General features: G+C 45.5%; 1 protein-coding gene and 1 pseudogene across 2 annotated transcripts in view; both read right to left on the reverse strand.

The window, feature by feature from the left end:
• LOC308163482 (cohesin subunit SA-1-like) overlaps nt 1–1,144 on the reverse strand; it is a 29,595-nt pseudogene extending 28,451 nt beyond the window's left edge. The window contains exon 1 of the transcript in view: nt 963–1,144. The product of the transcript in view is annotated as a cohesin subunit SA-1-like (transcript). The remainder of the gene's footprint in view (nt 1–962) is intronic.
• LOC308163366 (nipped-B-like protein B) lies at nt 771–13,090 on the reverse strand (the record flags this gene model as incomplete). Its single annotated transcript, XM_080537556.1, is given in 35 exon segments — nt 771–1,150; nt 1,154–1,189; nt 2,162–2,236; nt 2,408–2,582; nt 2,744–3,081; nt 3,579–3,725; nt 3,888–4,115; nt 4,209–4,316; nt 4,807–4,997; nt 5,202–5,375; nt 5,554–5,644; nt 5,776–5,924; nt 6,035–6,128; nt 6,273–6,413; nt 7,096–7,232; nt 7,358–7,466; nt 7,602–7,655; nt 7,781–7,879; nt 7,990–8,124; nt 8,695–8,841; nt 9,155–9,253; nt 9,355–9,457; nt 9,602–9,786; nt 9,952–10,038; nt 10,168–10,314; nt 10,479–10,611; nt 10,781–10,863; nt 10,951–11,077; nt 11,259–11,359; nt 11,506–11,586; nt 11,729–11,880; nt 12,197–12,371; nt 12,521–12,607; nt 12,719–12,816; nt 13,006–13,090. Coding segments are annotated over 35 exon segments (4,671 nt in total). The 3' UTR covers nt 771–850.
• Between the last annotated feature and the right edge of the window lie 1,740 nt (nt 13,091–14,830).

Below are 14,830 nucleotides of genomic sequence, written 5' to 3' on the forward strand. Positions count from 1 at the left end.
CAAAGCAATCATTGAAAACATGGGGCCATATCATTATCAATGGGTCATACATTATAGTTCTAGGGAATCAAAATACTGTTGCCTTCTGGATGGACTCAATATCTCTTCTTAAGAAAAAAAGACAGACAACAAATAACAAGCTGACGATTGATACTACATACATAGTGGGTCTTACAATACCCATGAAAAAATAAAACAAAGTCAAATGCAAACAAGACCAGTAACAAAGAGAAGTAAAACAATTTATTGCAGTATATTGAGCCCTTTTCTCGCTCTCGGGTGACCTAATACATCAAAATCTACATTTACAAAAAAACTCCCCCTGCATGTAGGCCACAGATACTGCATGCTTCGCTTTCAACAGAATAAATTATATCCAAGAGACTCCATTGTACAGCATGGGTAAACAATTAAAAGTGAATAAAACATAAAAGAAAAGGAAACGTTTAAAAGGAGCTTCCCTGGAAACTGAGCTAAGCTAAAGAAATCCATTCACTTTGTTTATTTATTTAAACAGAATTTTGTCAGAGATATAAACATTTTTGTTTGGTTTTTTGTTAAACTATTATACAGTGGGAGTAAAAATCAAACAACCGAGTTGCTGCACAACAGCGAAGGAGCTCCCACACAATGTTTTCCAAACATTTCCTTCTTGTGTGTTTTTTCTGTTTAACTTAAACATGTCCTGCATCCAGATTAAAAGTACTTTCTCTGCCCCTCTCCCTCGCTCTCTTGTCCATACATGTCTTGTTTTGTGTGTAATATTTGTCTTTTCTGTATTGGTTTAGAAAACATTGGATCTTCATAGAGTTTGGCTGCAAAGGGTGCCTGTCTGAGAAGCTGTAGTTGATTAGCTGGAAGTCCCGTCCTTGGCTGCGTACAGTGACCGTAAAGTCTGCACTACTCTGTTCGTAAGCTTGTGTGCACTTGTCAAGGTGATTTTCTTGTAAATTATGTCCGACTCCTTGATAGTGTCTACCCAAGGCACCAGTTTGCGTCCGTCCCGTTTCTTGGCCTCTGCCCAAATGCCAGAGTAGGAGCCGGCCATCCAGTGCACACTGCAGCCCGTGCTGGTCTTCTGAATGACACGGGCGATCTGTGGCCGGTCTTTATACTTGGGGCCGGAGAGGGCGATGACGTACATTTTCATTCATGTGGCCTCGTCGCCACCCCTCCTTCGCCGTGATGACTGAAAACAGGAACAGTGGAGTGTTACAACTTACACAACAGTTCATAACTACAACCCATTACTAACAACCTGCACCCATAAGTAGAGAGATCACACAAGGTTCAGTATCTATCACAAGTGAAGGTCTTGAGAGACATCATCAGGGTATATACAGGAATCTTGAGGTTAATTTCAATACCTTTCTAAGACTTTTTAAAGACCTTGTCAATATTTTTCCAGACCTCACCGCCACTTCGAGCTGTAACCGTTTACATCAGTGAGACCTTTAACTTAACAGTTTTAGTTTGCAATAGACTAGACCACTATCATACAACAGAATTTCCGGTTCATCTTTGTTTTTTAATAAAACTAATAAATTCACAAACTTTTACTAAAAGTTTTTAGGACTCAAACTCTTTGGACAGAGTCTAATTCAGAAAAATACCAACAAAATTCAAGACCTACAGGTGTAAATGGAAAAGGCTATCTAAGTGGGTACAATCATTGCATGCACATACACTTGATAACCACAGCTGCAGATCAGTCAGCACACCCACCGAATCCTTCTTCTTCTTAGCTTTGTTTTCCTCTGGCTCCTCAGTGGAGGACTTCCTTTTGTTGGAATCAGGCTTCTCCACTACATTCTTCTGAGATTCAAGGAACGCTGAAATCAGCTCCGGACATTTAAGGTTTTTCTCAGGCTCCCATGTGTTCTCCGTACTGAAATATAAAAAAAATAAATGATCACCAAGCCAATAATTCACATTGAATTCTACAAACATAGCCCCATACCAGGGAAGCACTTCCAGGTTGTACTCACTCTGGAAATCCTTTCCATTTTAGAAGGAATTCAACCTTCCCATTGACGAGAACCCGTTGGTCCATCACCTTCTCTACAACAAACTCCTGAAGGAGGGACAAACTTGCTTAAGGACAATTACACTGTGAAGTCCCTGTCTAACAGCTATAACCCAGGTGCTTCAGATGGCTCACCCCGGGGGTTTTCTCGTCTCCGTCACTCTCGTCGTCCTCTTCATCAGGGTCCAAGTGCCCCATCTGTAACTTGAACTGAGAGAGACAAGAGTGTCAACCTGTGTGTCCAGACATTCCCTTTCTAGTTTACACTGCTTTTTTATTTACTTCTGAAAGAGACTCCATTACTGCCTTAGGAAGTCAGAATAAACAAAAAAAAATCACTTATAAGAAAGAGAAGAGGCCGTGGGGAGACAGAATGCTTACATCTAGGTACTGCTTGACGATTCTCTTCTTGATGTCATAGGTGAGGTCTACGTTGGCCAGGTCACTGTTCAGAAAATCTAGTGTCTGGCGCGGGGTGAAGTGCGCGGTACCCTTTCTGTTCACCGCCTTGTCGTACACCTTGGCTGATTCAGTCGGTGAGTACTTCAGGATTTTACTACAATCATAGAGGATGCTTTAGTGAACAGTATTACACATAACACAGACTACTGCAACAGGATAATAAAATAAGTAGCTTTGAGAAGATCTGTATGCGACACAAAATATAATCTCACATCCAGTTTTTTGTTTGTTGTGCTCCTACTAGCTGGGGCCTACCTGTCCGAGAAGCCGTAGAAGTTCTTCAGGTGCTGCTTCAGCACCAGCAGCAGCAGGATACCCTGCGAGGCGTTGGCAAAGTCCAGCAGAGACACAGAGTTATCAGGCAACCGCTGCATCACCTTATCCACATCCTCCAGGTCCAGGTCAGAGTCCGAGTCCGACTCCACTGGTGCCTGTTTGGACTTCTTGGGTCTGCGGACCACCTCCTCGTCGTCACTGCTGTTAGACCCGCCGCTCCGCCGCTCGTTCTCTTCTTCCTCCTCATCTTCCTCCTCGGAACAATACTTCCTGTCTCGTACCTTCTTCTCCTTCCGTTTGGGCTCTTTGAGGAGAGACTGCAGAGAGAGCAGAAGGGAGTCAGTCACAACAAAGCCTCTTTGAGGAGAGACTGCAGAGAGCAGGAGGGAGTCAGTCACAACAAGGCAAAGCCTACTTTGTGGGGCGGCAGTAGCCTAGAGGTTAGAGAGGCCTGCTAGCAATCGGAAGGTCGCTGGTTCGATTCCAGCCTCAGGAGGGAGCTGCATGTGAGCTGGTGACTGGAGGGTTGCTGACATCATATCTAAGGTGCCTACCACTGCCGTTGTGCCCTTGAACAAGGCAATTAATCCCTAATTGCTCCAGGGGCGTTGACTACGGCTGACCCTGTGCCTAGAGCAAAAAATAAATTTCGTTGTACTGTGCAGTGACAAAAAGGTTGAATCTAATCTAATGTAGGGATTCTAAAATCAGATAGGAACACGACCGGAGCCACGAACAGCTCAACTGTTTTCATAAGCATGTCGTGTGTGCTTCATCTTTAAACTACAATGGCAGGTTGCTGTGTGTTTCTCACCTCTTTGAAGGACTGTAGTAGATTGCTGCCAGACACGGACACTGTGATGTCGATGTGGTGCATGATGAAGAGGGGCTCGTCCTGGCTCACGAAGGGAAAACAGGCCAGGTTGTCCGCAACGTAGAGGAGCATGTTCACATCAGTCTTCTGCAAGGGGAAACGTCATGACTACTTCATCAAACTCTTTAGCTTGTCCACACTATACAAATGATATGTCTAAGTGAGCAACATGGTAAAACATATCTGGATTTTTTTTTTAAAGAAAAAGAAAAAAAGTGATTTCCTCTCTGTGGGGAAGAAGGAACTCACAGAACTGTCGTCGAACAGGTTGAGCAGTGAGATGAGGAAGTCTCGTCTGTGCTGCCGGTTCGTTCTGACCATAGTGAAGACGTGGGAGCAGAGTGCTGAGTGGCGTGACGTGAGTGACGTGGGAGCAGAGTGCTCGTCCTGCCGGTAACCGCGGATCACCGTACCCTGAGCTGCCCAGATGGCCTGCTGCACCTGGTAGGACATCTTCATCCCCGCCACGGCCTTCATCTGTACAAAAACAAATCGTCATGTATTGATTACATGACACACACACACACACACACACACACAAAGCCTATAGGCCAACCTCTAAACACTCACATGGATGAAGCCTGTATACTTCTTATCAATCTCCACCAGCTGCTGGTCAGCCTTGTTCCTCATGAAGGGGTCTGGGTCTGTTCCCATGGCAATCAAGTACGGCACACACTGAGAAGGAAAAAAAGCACACAGGTTCCAAAACTGTCTTTGTAGAAATTGATTTTTTTTTACATTGCCAGGCATCATATACTGTATGTCTTTCCTAAGCATCAGACAGGTGCTAGTCTTGTGTGAGTGTATCTAACGGCGAAAAGACACCGCAAGCGTCAATCTCAGCAGAGTGCGTGGCGGAACTGCTGCGGCTCTCACTGTTGCGGCTTCCACACTGGCTGCTGCGTGTCTTCTGTGGTTCTAACTGTGGAGCTGCTACTGCCAGCCCAATCTTTCTACTTTGAGTTTTGCCTGCAACACACTCGGCACGCGGACAAAACAGGCAAGAGTCCTTATCTCTAGATGGTGTGCCACGGTAGCCAGCGTGACACGCTTGGGAGCGCGCTGTATGGCTGCTCGAACCCGTTAACATGGGCGCCGAAATTAAACACACTTGCTGCTGAGGACGCTGCTTGCGGTGTGTTTTCGCCGTACGGTGAGAGCGTACCTGCACAGGATGGATGAGGCCCTGATTGAGCGTGAGGGCGATGACACTGAGGGCGAAGTGGCGTACGGTGGACAGTGTGTGGAAGAAGGCCTCCAGCACCTGCTTCAGGTACAGCTGCATGATGGAGCTGCTCATGCCTGACATGATGTCGCCCATCTCCTTCAGGTCCTCCTGCTTAGACAGCTTCTTCCCTGAGGATGCAAACACAAGGACCAATTAGATGACACCCAGTGTTTCCCATTAATTACCTAGACTGTGGCCCGCACTAACACCATTAGAGGCATGATCCAAAGGCCCCAATATATATATTTTTAGTGACATGACGAGTTGCTCCTCCGACTGTGAGGATGTGAATACATGGACACAGAGGTGAGAGGGGCTTGTGTGGGACGCACATTGTTGGTCGGCCTCCAGCATGCGAGAGTCCTCCTCCTGGAGGTACGTCTGCAGGTTCTTCAGCACCTGGATCTTCAGGGCTTCAGAGGACTTGCTGTCTGACAGGATGCCGTTGTACAAACACTTCACATCGTGCATAAACATCAGGTCTGGGTACTGGATGAACAGGAAGCCTGGAGAAAGAGAAAGAAACGAGGAGGACAGAGAGGGGAGGTATATTAACACAAGTGCCATGGGCCAGAGTGAAAAGGAGTCGTTGATGGTGAATGACAGATGTGACTCCATCACACAATGTGAATCGCATAGGAAGGTCTTCATAAGCAGAATAACATGATCGGAAGTGAGTTTTACCTAGACCAATGATGGCCTTGGTCTGAACCTCCTCATCTTCATTCTTGGTGAAGAAAAGCAGAAGCTCCATCACTTTGTCTTTGATGACATGCTGTAGGATACAAGAGGGGAGAAAACATCAGCTATTGAAAATAAATTGAATGTAAACATTTTGGGTTTTTTTTAATTTAAAAATATTTATTTTATTTTATTATTAATATTTTTTTGGACTCCTATCCCTACCTTGCAGGAGGGGCCTTTTAATTCCTCCATGTCAAAGTCAAAGTGGCGACAGAGCGCCCCGACAGTGAATAGTGAGCGTAGAAGAGACGGTTTATTAGAAATCAGATTAGCGTTGTTTGGGTCCTCTCTCTTGACCTTGGAGATAGCACCTGCAGACACACAAGGGCAATGAGAGACCAAGAGATGCTGGATTTTAGTTTCCATTGGGTGTTAAATCAAGTGTTGCAGCTATGCTTGTGTTAATCCAAGTTATTCTCACCATAGTATTGGTTGAAACACACCCAGACAAACTTATAGTTTCGAGTGACACTGTTCACAACAGCTCCCAGACAGCTCACACAGTGCTGCACAACCTGAAAAACAGATCAAGTGAAATTATTATTATTATTATTATTATTATTATTATTATTATATACTTCTTAACCTTTTATTTGTTACTTCACTGTTATTTTCACAGCGTTCCTTGCAACAAGCAGTATATTTTACTTGAGACTGACCGTCATGCCGTGTTTGATGATGAGCTTCATCAGGTCTTTCTCTATGGTGGTGAGGAAAGTCTCACTGGGATGCTCCATCAGAGGCACCACTAGCTCCAGGATCTTCGCCACGTTACAGATCACCATGAAGTCACTCTGGGTCTGTGAGAACACATTACAAACACAGACAATGTCAATACACAGGCATAGAAATGCATGCCGTCCACCAGACAGGCTGAAAAGACCTAGGTTCTGGGCCCTGGACAGTCTGGACGGATTGATGGCAGCTGCTGGACTGAAAAAATCAGGTGTAGTGCTGAGGCACAAATATGTACATTTCAAGCCTGCAAACTGCGACACTTTAAATAAATGTGCAATAACACTATTGTGTAATATGACAACCCTAGTCGTCTATCTGTACAGTATAGTAGATAGTGGATAGTGTACATAGCCTTTATTTATGTAAACCAGCTCCTTCCCTTCTTGTGTTGTTTTTTTCGTTTTTTTTTCCTAACACCAGGGGAGCCACCCCTCCTAAATGTCGTTGTTTGGTACCTGTACTGTAGCAATGACAATAAAGACCATTCATTCATCATTCATTCATTCATTCATGAAAGCTAAGCTGTTGGACATTATGTTGGAAAAGGTGTGCTTTCAATGACCAACCACTAGATGGCCCTAGAGCTCCATATAACAAAGTTGATACTTTTTGGCACTTCTTTGCACATCACATCACTCTATTATTCACTCTAGTATTTTATGATACACATAACCATACATTCAGTGAAATTAACCATTTCAACATTTTACAAATTGAAATTAACATGTTCATCATTGTTCTTACGTTGTATTTGGTGGTCAGGTAGTGCTGCATGGTCATGGCATGCTTGACCATCAGCTGGGCTCTGATCTTGCTGAACAGGAAGAGTGTGGTGATGCATGACACCAGACGATCGGAGTTCACCCCCTTATTCTCACAGTCTGAAACAGAAACACAACTCTCTACCTTAATCTCAGTCCACAACGGAAAGAGTGCACCTTGTTACGATACTGCAAAACAAAAGCATTGGTTTAATATCAAAGGCAGCCGTGAGTGAGAGTCATACCAGCAAGAGACTCCTCGTATTTGAGGATGTGTTCCACTAGATTGTCCACCAGCTGAACGCAGGCCTTCCTGGCTGGTTTGTCGGCGGCATCCTTCTCTGTCTTGAGCAGCTACATAGAGAGGATGGGGTGATGGTGAGTGGAGGGAGGCCCACTGCATGAAAAGCTTAACATTTAAAACGTAAGGCTCACTTTTCCCATGGACGCCACAGGCTTTATACGTTCAAAGACACATTAACTACTCACATTTTGAAGCAGCTGCTCAAACCAGTCATAGCCTGTGTCTTTGCATGCAGACACCTGAGAAAAAAAAAAATCACAGATCAAGAGACGGAAAAAAAAAAAGACTTCAAATAGCCAGACAGATGTACATGAATAGTCATTTGGACAGTTAATTCTTTCACTTGTTAACCCCTGGTACTCACCACGTCAGTGATGTTGAGGATCTTCCGGGTCATGGCCTCTTTATCGTTGTTGGGTGTCGGGGTGAACCAGAGTTTCTGGAAAGTCTCGTTCACCAGTTTCTGCAAGAGCGCATGAATGAATACATTTTGGCATGAATACAGGTAACATGTTTCAGTCCTAATAGGTATCCGTTGATTCACACACACAACTATTATACACATGTACACACCTTGATCCCCTCCTCATCGTTGACCCTGCGGATCATCTTCACACACATCTCAGTGACCTTGTTGAAGGTGGGCTGCTCCAGGCAGATGTCTCTCAGGATCTTGATCACCCTCTTCCTCACACTGATACCCGTGTCCTGTGGAGAGAGAGAGGACACATGGCCACTTCAGTCACGCCGCATCACTGCTCGTTATGAATCACTGCATTTTTATATGTTTTTATTACTGTGCAGCCAAAATAAATGTTTCACCATGTATGAAATATGATGATGTGTCAGGTCATAAACAAAGCCAGTCAATCACCTGACTTGAGATCAAATAACAATCTGAGTCACTTCTGCAGGGCAGATCAAAACTCTTGTTTACATTTTGAAAAGCCTACAGTACTCCTGTAGATCCCTAGGTGGCAGTGTGGCTACACATGAGGATTTTACCTTATGTGAACTTTTACACTTGGAATGAACTCTCAGCTAGGGGTGGCCAATGTCGTGGGCACAGTTCCATTTCCCACAGCTCCCTGTTAGTTGATGGATGTTCATTTTCATAAAGTCCATAGAAAGGCCTATGAAAACTATTACACCCCCCCCCCCCGCCAATAAGTTACGTACTCTGAACTGTACTTAGCTTCTGTGACTGGTTGAGTATAATATGTGTTAGATATGTGTCAGCTTGTTCAGGTGTGTGTTGTTATGTGTGATGATGTTTACCAGTATCCTCTCTATGAGCATGTCATAGTACTGCTCCGTGAGCTGGGGTCTGCTCAGCACAAAGCGGCCTAGCAGCTCCACCGCAGCCTCCCGCACGCTGGTGGAGTTGTCCATCAGACTACCGTGAACCCCGCGCTGCATGTCCAACTGAGGAGAGAGGGGAGACGAGGTGTGAGGAGACACATCCACACGCAAACACAGTCTATTTACAACTCAGAGGGTAGGCGTGCTGAGTGTGAAGAAAAGAAACACGAGTTAACACCTCAAAATGATAACATTGGCATATAGACTGTGAACACGCACGCAAGCACACACACATCTCAAATTCGATCGAAGGAAGACTAGTACAATTCTATGCATGGATGCATACAAGCATGTCTGTATACAAGCATGTCTGTGGATCAGTCCCGCGGTTCGAGGAGCTTGCCGTTAAGTGTTGGGAAGAGCAGACAAGACTCACCCTGGACAGAATACTAGGGTCTACAGCCACCACCTCAGACAGACACTTCATGGCTTTAGTTCTGACAGCGATGGCACTCTCCTCCAACATTCTCAGGATCTGTGGGAGGAGAGAGGGAACAGAGCCCCGGTTTTATATTCCTTCACCGCCCACTTGGGAACAAAGTCATCCCTCACTCCTCATCGTGATATTGGTCTTACCTGTGTTAAATAAACACTGAAGCTCTGCGAAAACGGCCTCATAGAGGCCAAATATCTGACAATGAGGCAGGAGTCTTTGTAGTCCACAGTGTCAGAGTTCTTCCTGGGGGGGAAGAGAAACCGAGGATGTGTCAACTCATCTTCATAAAAAGAACTTGTCGTTGCCAACAAGTGGAGGACACACTTTACATCACGTATGACAGCAGAGTGCTGCAAACATAATGGGCCGGTGAGGATTAATGCCTACCTCACGGTCTTGATAATGTTGCGGAGGTACTTTTTACACGATTCCGCTCTCTGCATAATCTCTCCAGCGCTTTCGATGTCCTTGGCGTGGTGCTGGCCTTCAGACGAATCCTCGTCCCTCTGATTCTGAGACTTAGCTTTCTCCGTCTCGGTCGTCCACTGTGCAATGTAGAACTTCCTGGAAAACTGTGAGGCAACAACCGAAATAAATGGTTACAATTCACCAATTGAATAATCTACTAAGCTTAGAAAACGTGCAGGGACCTAGTCTCTTACAATGGACCCAATGCTATGGGACATGCTAGAAGCTTTCTTCAGATGAGCATAGGCATATGTAGTGAAAACACTCACGACTAGAGATGGGTCTGTCTTTGCGTTGTCATCCAGGTAGTCCAACAGGATTTTCTGCAGCTGCTGGGCCTCATCATTGCCTGTGGCCTAGGTTGAGAACGGTAAAGCAAAATCATTGTGTGAGCAGTGCAGTAATATGCTATAGAAAGTGCACACATTTAGAATGAGACATAACTTTGAGGATGTGGCTAAGCGTAGATGGTTCAGATGGTCTACCTCTTTGAGGATGCGGTCGATGGAGCATCTAGCATCCATCTTGCTGTGGACAGCATCTTTGCGTAGATGGGCAGCGACAGTGCCAAGGTAGTCCAGCGATGCCACCCTCAGGGCCATCTCTGTCTGCTTGTTACTGAACTGGTGCACGTGGGGCAGATGATGGAGAGAAGACAGTCAGTGGCTGTATAATGACCCCCCCCACCCCCCACTCGCAATAACAACAGGAACTCAACTCAACAAATTCTGCAATGCTTTTATCAATAGCTCTACTGCTGCTCGGTGATTGAACTGATGAATAGATGGAGACTCACAAGTAGATGGCCCAGTAGACTGAGTAGCAGTTCAGCTGCTGGCCACTCCGGCTTGTTCACTGTAGACAGCAGATCCTGGACAAAGTTCTCAAATAGTGGCCGGTAATCCTCCTCCCCCTGCTTACTACCACACCTGAGAGAGGGGCAGAGGAACACAGCGGTTTGGTAAAAGACCTCGAGCACAAAGGGATCTTGCACCATGATATTCCTGAACATTGCGAACATTCTAGGACACATTGGAGCCCTGAAAATCATGTATGATAACAACTGACTCAATCAGAGATTTTTTTAGACGATCTTACTTCTTGAAGAAGACAGAGAGGAAGTTCCACGCCGCTGTCCTTGCCGTTTCATAACAGTTTGTGATCAGGAGGTCTTGATCCACCTAGGAAAAGAGTGATCGCTTGTCAACGTCTTGGAAATCATCACCTCTGGCCAAGATTTCTATAAAAACACTCCTAGCTTTCCTCACATTCTTGTCATACTCATCATGGTCCCTGTCAGAGGGGAGGTGCACCACACACTGGATGAGCTGAAGCACCAGAGCAGTGACCATCTGGATGTACATGGGATTTCCATCCTTATCACTGCTATTCAGCCTGGAAGAACACAACAAGCACCACTTCAACATACTGAAGAAGATGAGTCAATGCACTCAAAGTAGGAACAACTTCATTAATCAACACAGTAGAGTTTGTCAGAAATACGTTATGGATGGACACAGGGGGCCTGTCTGTGTGGTGTTACCACGTGCATGGCGCTTCCTGGAAGTGTAGTTACCTGAAGTTCCTGAGGCTGCATTTGCTGGTGGGGAGTCTGGGCAGAGAGGTGAAGATCTCCTCCAGGATGAGCTGCCTGTGCTCCTCATAGCGAGAGAACACCTGAGGAAAAAAGGCACCACACCAGACACAAACAGAAGAAACAAAGCGAGGATTTACAGGAGAGAAAATAGATGACGGCCAGAAGGATAATATTAGACAACACATCTTGGATCTCATGGGATCCCTCTTTCGATTTGGATTCTTACCGCAGTCACTAGTTTGATGCCACACAGCTGTAGCTCTCTGACACCCTCCACAAAGAATGGAGTGATGCCCATGGAGGATACCTGCAGATGGCGAGAGAGGGAGAGAGAGAGTGAGGGAGAGAGAGAGAGATAAGTCAGTTAGTTAGTGAACAGGGAACAGGCCAGAGGTCCGATGTCATGAGGAGTTGTAACCCCAGGAATAGCTGTAGGGACATTCTCTTACCTGCCGGATGGTGGTGTCAGTCAGCAGCTGGATCTCCAATAGCTCCGAGATGTTGGTCACAATGCCACACACCTTGTTGTACAGCATGACTATAACCTTCTGCTTGTGTGTAGAGCGTTTAGCTCTCTTGGCCTTCGGGCTCAGCAAGCCACCTGGGTGAGAAAGGGAGATGAATAGAGAGGACAGAGGAAAAGAGGAGAAACTATGAAATAAACAGATGCCTAGAGCTAGAGATCTGTAACCCTTTCCTCAGTCCACTATGCCAGGAGTTTACAGAATATTGGTCGCGAGTTCTGAGTGGACGACACTGTGCTCTTACCACAACATGATCAATATTTTGTTGAGCACTCACTAATTGAGCATCATGAGTGTGACTATAGTCCAACAACATCCCTCTGTGGCCAGCTCTTGCCACATATGAAAGGGATTTGTTCCAACTGCTTTAAGATAAGACGGTGGGGTGCTGACCTCCATGTGGGTCCACTCTGTAGTGAGGGTAGAGGCTGTTCTGCAGGTGAAAGTTGGTGTACTGCAGCACTCTCTCGATCACGTCCTCGATGTACACGGCCTTGGGCATGCGTGCCGACGTCATGATGTTGAGTGCTGTCAGACAGGCGTCAGCAGACGCCTCTGCATCGTTGTCCTAGAGAGAGAGGAAGACGTTCAAGACAAGTGGGAACCCCACTCACTGCAGAACATCATTCTGCCTGGGCATGTTTACCTACAACTGTCAATGATTGAACAGACTCCCAATAAACATCCTGTCTCAACTTGGCCACCAGGAGAACTCACATGATTCATCAGCGTGGAGAGCCTTGAACCATCCTGAATGTTCTTCTCCAGGATGTTCAATACCTTCACCAACTTATCCGATGGAAGCTGTGGAAGAGGGATGACCATTAGTGAGCCAAACAATGCAACACCCCCAAGGATTAGAAAATACAACTCCTGCATAGCCACATCACTGTGTGTGTTTCTTCCCTTCCTTACTTTGAATGTGATGCCCATAGCCTTGATCTTGGCAGACTCGCTGCCCAGCTCACTCAGCTGATCCTTCCCCAGTAGAAGCTCCGGGATTTCGTCGTCATCTAACGGGAAATCACAGTGGCTCACAATAAAACACTTCTGGCATCAACGTCCTAACATTATTATGGCTTACATTAATATAATTTGAATGTAATATTCAATAAGATATCTTGCCCATCCATGGTATTGTATACAGTCATTCAAACCCCTGAACATTACAAACATCTAAGTCAAGTTTGAAGACTACTTACCCACGGCTGTGAAGTCAACATCTTCCAAACTCTCGAGAATGTTATCCAAAATTGCAGAGAACCTCTTGAACGTGGATGAATCCATCAGTTCTGCTTCACGTGAATATAGCACTAAATCAAGAGTGACAAAGTCGGACATGTGAAGTAAATAGTGTTTGTTTGTTTTTTTTGTTTTGTTTTTTTTTCTTGTTTTTGTTTTGTTTTTGTTTTTGTTTTTTTTGACTCATCAAGACCTCCTAAGAAGAGTTCATCCAGTCATCTACCAGCTTCCTTGGCTTAATACCATTTCACACACTCATACAGTTACTGTGGATCACAAACAAACTGTGGTGATTTTGTCTCTCGGATTTATTAGTGTAACTACCCAATACTAAGTCCCTACATAAATCTTCCCAAGAAAGTAACATGCAGTATTCTAAAATGTATTCAATATCATAGTTGTGGAAAATGAGTTAGGTGTGTGCTTCTCAAGGACCAACAGACCAATTATCTAGGACTTCAGGATGCTCAACTTCATTATTGAAAATGTGTCTTTGATAAGGGAATGAATGGGGCCATATCAGTATCTAAAGCACAAGACTGACTGTCTGACCTAATCAACTACAGCTATGGCCAGTGCCAACAAAAACAACTTACCATCACAAAGCTGTAAATCTAATGGCTTGTTGATATACAAGTCTTTATCTTGAACCAAAATATGCTGAAAAGTATACTGTATGTATCCTTGTTGAGATACTGTCACTTATTGTCGGATGGCAATACTGTGTTTTCAAGTAAATGATGTTGAAGAGAACCTGTCTGGTCTCTAACCGTCCACAGAGCTGATGGTGGTTCAGCAGAACATGTCGTACATCAACGAGGGTTATGAGAGCCTGGGGGAGCTGCTGAAGAGTCGGGCTGCTGAGCTCACCTGCTGGAGTTCTACTTTCTGGGCGTTGAGCTGCTCCTGCTGCCTCTCCAGCTCCTGCCTCTGGTTGTGGAGGTCCAGAGCCTTCTGGTTGAGGTCCTGCTCCTGCTGGCTCAGGTGCTCCTCGAACTCCCTCATCTCCTCGTCCGTGTACGCCTGGTTCTGCTCCAGGGTCTAAACAAAAGAGTCACGTCACGTCACGTCCCTACTAACTTTCCTTATCAGCACGAGGAGGAACATGATTACAGTGTCTCAAGTTTATTTGTTTACATCACATTAGACAAGTGTAACAGAGTAAAATTGTTAGGCTTCAAGATCCTGACATTATTATAGCATAATTCAAGATAAAACGTGTCAGTAGTACAGGACATCAGAGACAAAACATAATAGGCATAGTACAAGATAAGGTGGCAATAGTGCAGGTAAGACAAGACAGGTTACACTAGTGATGCCGCTAGTCGCTATGTACACTTTAAAAGTGGAAAATCCCTTTCAATGTACTCAAACTAATTATTCAGAGACTTGAACACAATGTCAACAGGTTAGCACGGAATTAAACTGTCCAAACAAAGCAGGGTGCTGCTCTCCCTTACCTTTCCCTTTGACCCGGGGCTCACTGCAGGGCACCTCCACTGCCCCTGCCCCTGCGCCTGCGCCTGGCCCCAATCCAGGCTTACGCACATCAGCAGAAACATTCCCATCCTTATCTCGCTTGAACTTCTCCAACTCGTGAATGGTGAGTTTGTGAAGCACCACCACAGGTTTGGCTCCTGCGAGTATGCCCTCTACAAGCCCCATACGCACCAGCTTGACCCGGGGCTCACTCCAGGGCACCTCCACTGCCCCTGCCCCTGCGCCTGCGCCTGGCCCCAATCCAGGCTTACGCACATCAGCAGAAACATTCCCATCCTTATCTCG

The sequence above is a fragment of the Nansenia antarctica genome (genome assembly GCF_963989245.1).
Source record: "Nansenia antarctica genome assembly, chromosome: 8".
Classification (NCBI taxonomy): Eukaryota; Metazoa; Chordata; class Actinopteri; order Argentiniformes; family Microstomatidae; genus Nansenia; species Nansenia antarctica.